The following is a 6,257-nucleotide window of genomic DNA, read 5'->3' as shown; positions in this document are numbered from 1 at the left end:
TAATTTTTGAACATAGAAATGGTATAAATATAAACTTAATAATTTTAATAAATAAACGTCGATGGTGTCGTCGTAAGCTGCTGGGTACGTATATAATTTAAGTGTTATAGTAAAATTTGATGATAATGCTACTAAAAATGGGAAACGCCGTATAGCAGAAAAAAAAAGTGTTTATATATAAAATGATGTGTCAAGAATTGTTTTTTATAAATATGTTATCGGGCAGACTCTATTTAAATCTTAATTTATCATTATTATGCATTAATTGTAAATATTATAAAAATTGAGTGAAATGTTCAAGCTATTCATAAATTTAATTATTATTTCATTTCTTAGTGGAAATTCGATTTTTCGCATGACAATAAAACTTTCCATCTCGCTCTATGGCGCCTCGCGGCGAGATCGGTCGCCCGGGCCTTCGATTTTAAAACCCAGCCCAGCACGCTAACTTCGCGTTTGAATCTCAAGCTGTACACACGCGTCCTTAGTACGTGTACGCATTCTATTTTCAAATTTGTTTGTTTTTGTGTTTGTATAAACAACCTGTGTTATTCAAACATGTGTGAAAAAAGGATAAGGAAAATCAAAAGAGGTTAGTTATTTTTTAATAATAACTATTTTCAATTAAGAAAAATAACTGACTGAACACTGACCTACCGCACTTCATGGGAAACAGTGCATCTACATATTTTTGTTTCATATTAAAATCATTCGGTTGCGTTTTAAATAAGATCACTTTTCTTTACTTAATTAATATTTTCCAATAGTTATTTTTCTTTTTATTTAAATAATAAGGTTACAATAATGACAGCAATATTTTAGTTGATGTTTTCACAATTAGATAATAAAGTCATTTTCAATATTGAATATTACTATATTCAAACACCAGAATATCTATAAATATTACATTTAAATCACTTAAATTGCTTATGAAAATAATAAATTTCAATTTTTAGTTTCGCGTATCTTTGCCATTGCCAAGATAGAATAATTTACATTAAAAAGTGCAATATTTTTGGTCAATTTAATATACGTATTATACTCATATACTGACAATAACCACGGGTACCTCGCTCTACCATGATCACCGTCTTATTAACATATTAATTCAATTATATATTATTTGCAAGTTTATAAAACAATATTACCAAAATAAAATGTTATTTTAAACATAATTTATAAAAATCCTCCTCTTGCTTTTCGGATATATTAAAGGAATAAAAGTAATTACCGATAGAGACAAGGTAAATTTTAAGAGTTCATTCACCTCGCTATGTTTACGTAGATTATCTGTGATACGGATCAATATAATATTCGCATTTATGAAAAACTTCGTATAATATGACGTTTTCATTATACTACATTCGCATTACTTTAAAATAATGTTACCACGTGAGAAATTGCAAACGACAATTCCATCTACGAAAAGATAAACAATTAATGGAATGTCATAACTTGTAACAGTTCTTTATCTAAACATGCAGGCTCTTCGTTTTTCTTTTTTTATTGCTTGAAAATCGTGGACAAGGTTATACATGGCAATTCCTAATTGTTATTTTCTATTTCTTTTGGAAATCTGACCCGAAATATTAAATATATTTTTTTTTTTAGTTCATGTTATATTTCTAAACCTACATACATTCAGATATATAAAACCGTTAAGTTCGCACTTGTATCTGTCTAATATAAAAAAAAAATAACAACATCCGCATTTAAATTACTGGTTTTGATTCACCCTCTTTCCTGTTTACGAATTTTACTGACCTGAAATTTAACCTTGATTTAAATTGATGGGTCCAGACTTGAATACTATTACCAACAATTTTGAAGTCCCAATTTTTCAATCTATACAATGAGGATGTTTTCGAAATCATCCTATCAAACTTGTTTAAAAAAACTTCTTAGCACAAATATTATAAAGTAAGACATTAGAAAAATATATATATCAAAAACCGTTTATGTTATTTTCAATATAAAGATAACTAAATAATAAACACGATTAAATATGAACAATTAATTTATACACTTTCCTAGAGAGAGAACCGGACAACCGGCTATTGATTTTACGAACGTGAAACGACTCGACATAGGAGTTTTATTATTTACAATAAAAAGTCTCATAGTTACTAGTATAACACAATATAGAACGATCAAAGTATGATTTATTAATTTATGACAATCAAAAAATATTGCTTCAGTATTCTTTAAAATAACGGAATGTTCCTACGTGAGTTAATAGAAAACGTTATTTTTTAATACAAAGAAATCTAAAAATAAAATCTATTTGATTCTTCCCTAAATTATATACGGTAAATATTGTAAATCATTTATATATTCATTATCTGACCCATACTTACTCTTAAAGTATTTGTCAAATCAAAATAATGTTAAATATAGACTCGTGATTACTTCGGGTTGACTGCCTCGTTGGTTTTAGGACTTTAGATTTAGGATTTCCCAGGTCGGGTCAATACATTTTTTTAATGTTTTTTTAATGTCAAGAATTTGTCAGCAGATAGAGGTTAGGAAAATTGCTAGTGTTGTCCTTGTTTGCCTCTATCTTTGTCCGGTCCGGTGTCATCCACTCGTGTCAGTTTGTTCTGTCATTGGATTATGAAACTTGGAGAATATAGAATTCACCCATGTTTGGGCGAAAATCAAACAATTTTTTATGTAATAAATAATACTGTTAAGAAGATAAAGATAGTTAAAAAAAACAACCAAAGTTTATTTGATCCTTCGTTTACATAACATTTCCATCAAACTACGTATTGATTATCGTATTTTCTGTTAACCTAAATACTAAGCAGAATGTAAAAAGACTTCGATCTAGAACAAATATCCGACCCATAAGACAATTGAACTTATATAGCCAAGATATGTGTAATTAATTATTATCGTTCCGTTATCAAACAAAGACAATAACTCATATATAGAACATAGTTATTCCAATGATAAAATTCACACGTGTCGCAAGCACGTTGTATTCACTGGGTTGTTTTTGAGCATACGCGCCCATAACGTGACTAAAGTTCATGAATTTATTTGCGCCAGTAATATTCAGTTCTGTATAATTTACACTCAGTATTGATTGGATAACATTTATAAAATAATTTTAAACTAGTACGCGTCGCAGGTAGATACTCGCAAGTACCCTACCTACACATGTATATTATTCTCATCACGTTTTAATTGAAGATATATTTTTTAGGATATAATACTACTATTTTTTTTAAATAAAACCATTTATCGATCAACGCTGACGATAAATAAAATATTTAAACAAATGCCTTGAAAACATCAAATAAAATATTGTTCTTTCTCTTGTATTGGCTCATACATATATGCTAACAATTGTTGAATGTGTCTAGACATTTTTAGGTAATAGATTTGCTGTAAAAACTTTAATAATAACAAAGAAATCTTTATTGTTTCAGGTTCACAAATAGCTCGTCTGCGTGAAGCAAGACGCCTACAGAGGCTACAATGGATCCCTACACCACCACCAAGTGAAGAGGTTGCACCTCCACCACAGCAGCCGACCGTAGATAAGGCCGCTCAAAATAGAGTCATACTCGAGTTAGCGTGGAAAACAATTGCACTCATGCAGAAAAACAGACTCATACAACAAAAGATCATTGCTCTACAGAGAGAAACATCTGAATTCGTCGCTGCTGTCATGAGCAACCCAGAAAATAAAAAGCGTTACTTGGAACATGTACGCCTTTATACCGCTGGTCTCATCACCTTAACACCTACAGCGGAAGCTCGAAATAAGCCCTTAAAATTAGAACCCAAACACTAAATTGTTTTTTTTTTTAAATAATGGAATGAAGATATAGAAGTAAAGAATGAACATATATATTATGTTCTGATTTAGATTCAGAGTCCTGATACCCTGAATCTAAATCAGAGCTGCAAGTATAAGTAATGATAATTGTGATCAGCTTTTGTTATTTTGTTTAAGTACTTATTGACGAAGGTAAATATTGGTTAGTACGTACTTTATTTTTACCTTCCAGCAATAATATTTAAATGCAGTGTCTTAATTAAAAACGTTGTGGCTAATATAGGAAACCCTTTTTTGTTGTAAACATATTGAGGTTGTTATATACGAGGCTGTTGATGTTTCTAGAGATATCTTTATGTCATTTATTTAATAGGATTGGATTTAATATAAGTTTAAGATAAAAATATAAACATTATAAGAAATATTTTGTTAATATGCCCGAGTATGTAGGTAAAAGGAATTAAAAGAAAAATAATTTTAAACTCTTTAATCTATTCGTCCAATACCCATATGAGTTAAAATTTATAGTTAGGAACGAATTCTTAATTCAAAATGAAAAAAATATATATGTAGAATCAACTGGATAATAATAATACGGAATATGTGTAATTTCTTAAGACTCGCTTGAAAAACTTGTACATTGTGATTTTTGTCTATTTAATCAAAATTTAGGAATATTTAGAAATAGTTTTATAAAGCTGAAGAAGCTTAAAAATACTCCTAGACTGTAAATGAAGTAATGATTATAAACCATTACTGTCAGTTTGACCCTAATACTGGATTTCATAAAAAAAAACTTTTAATTTTATACTTTTAAATGTGGTCTGTTTAAATACTATTTTGTCATTTTTTTTATTTATGTAGAAGGCATTTAATAGTTGTTAGTTACCTAAGCTGCACACACAGATCTACTACTGTGTTCATTTTGCGTACATAAGGTGTATGTCTTTTAAAATATTCTGTGTTCATTGTTATTATCTGTGCCAGTTTCTAGAGTAGATAAACGATTACTAATTTATGTTTATACAAGATTTTATATTTATTATCTATTTCAATTTGATTTGTATAATGTAAACAGAACTTTACAGAAGCACACTTCGTAATGGTATACCTCATTAATGCTTCTTCTTCTTCGAGTGCCACTCCGACTAGCGAAGGTTGGCAGTCAGCTTTGAAAACTCCTTCTTGTTCTTCGCGAGGCGAAAGAGATCGACAGCACTCGCTATTCCCGTCCATTCTCGGATGTTGCACAGCCAAGACTTTTTTCTGCGCCCAACAGCTCTCCTTCCGGCAACTTTTCCCATCATAATGAGTTGCAAAAGTTCATATCTTTCATGCCTAAGCACGGGTCCGAGATATGCAACTTTTCTCTTCTTGACAATCTCCAAAAGTTGCCGTTTTTGGTTGACGCGTCGCAGAACTTCCACGTACGAGACCTTTTGAGTCCAACATTATGGCCAACATACGTCTATATGCCCACATCTCGAAAGCTTCGATACGTTTTCTCTACTAAACTATATTCAAGAAATTAATACAACCCTGCTTTCTGTTACCTTTTGTACCAATCGAATTGAAATACTTACAAACATGATGTTTTATAAGTAGTGTTTACATTCGAACCTTAACCAGTGATTAATCTCGTAAAATGATTTGGACGATACTGGAGTATGTGTGCTTATTAATATTATTTAACTGATTCCTTGACCGATGATTAACTGAATAGGTTACAAGTGTAAACACCGCCTTATCAATGTAAATAAGATGGGGGAATTATTTCGAATATACTAATCGTTAGAAAGTATTAATAATATTGTTATTTGAATTGCACAACACTCCCTATTTAATATTAAGATAAACTTAAAGTTTTACGCTTATATTAGTTTCGGTTTATTAATTAATGTTAATAAGTTTTCATTGTTATTTTGAAAATAAACTAGTCTGAATTATAATTATTTTTTCTTACAAATATATTCTATCCTTACTCCTACAACAATCCTACCAACTCCTACCAAAGTAATGAACACGAAATTGTGAGAAGTGAATGATCATCAAAACAATTCACTTAAACGTTCACTGTGATTGCGTGAACAGAAGGTAAGGCACCTTTAAAAATTCGGGTGCAGCTTATATCATATGTGACGAAGTAAAAATGTAACATTCGTTACAATAAAGGAATTATTATTTTATAATAATATAATTTCAATTTAATTATAATTTTATAGTTATAATCCATACTTCCATACTAATATTATAAATGCGAAAGTAACTCTGTCTGTCTGTCTGTCTCGCTTTCACGCCAAAATACTGGACCGATTTAAATGAAATTTGGTACACATATAATCTAGAGCCTGAAAAAGGATATAGGCTACTTTTTATTTGGAAAAAAGTGAGGAGATACGTATTTAAGCGTCTAGATAATCTACCACTAAGGGGGTGAAATAAGGGTTGAAAGTTTTTAGGGGAGTCA

General features: G+C 30.1%; 1 protein-coding gene across 1 annotated transcript; it reads left to right on the top strand.

Annotated features, from left to right (window-relative positions):
* The first annotated feature begins 429 nt into the window (after positions 1-429).
* On the top strand, positions 430-5,739 carry LOC113401572 (uncharacterized). Its single transcript, XM_026641542.2, has 2 exons — positions 430-592; positions 3,438-5,739. The coding sequence occupies exons 1-2, from the start codon at positions 559-561 to the stop codon at positions 3,803-3,805; spliced, it is 402 nt and encodes a 133-aa protein (XP_026497327.1). The 5' UTR covers positions 430-558; the 3' UTR covers positions 3,806-5,739.
* Positions 5,740-6,257: the final 518 nt, after the last annotated feature.

Source organism: Vanessa tameamea, chromosome 20, assembly GCF_037043105.1.
Source record: "Vanessa tameamea isolate UH-Manoa-2023 chromosome 20, ilVanTame1 primary haplotype, whole genome shotgun sequence".
Classification (NCBI taxonomy): Eukaryota; Metazoa; Arthropoda; class Insecta; order Lepidoptera; family Nymphalidae; genus Vanessa; species Vanessa tameamea.
This window is presented reverse-complemented; position numbering and strand designations above follow the sequence as displayed.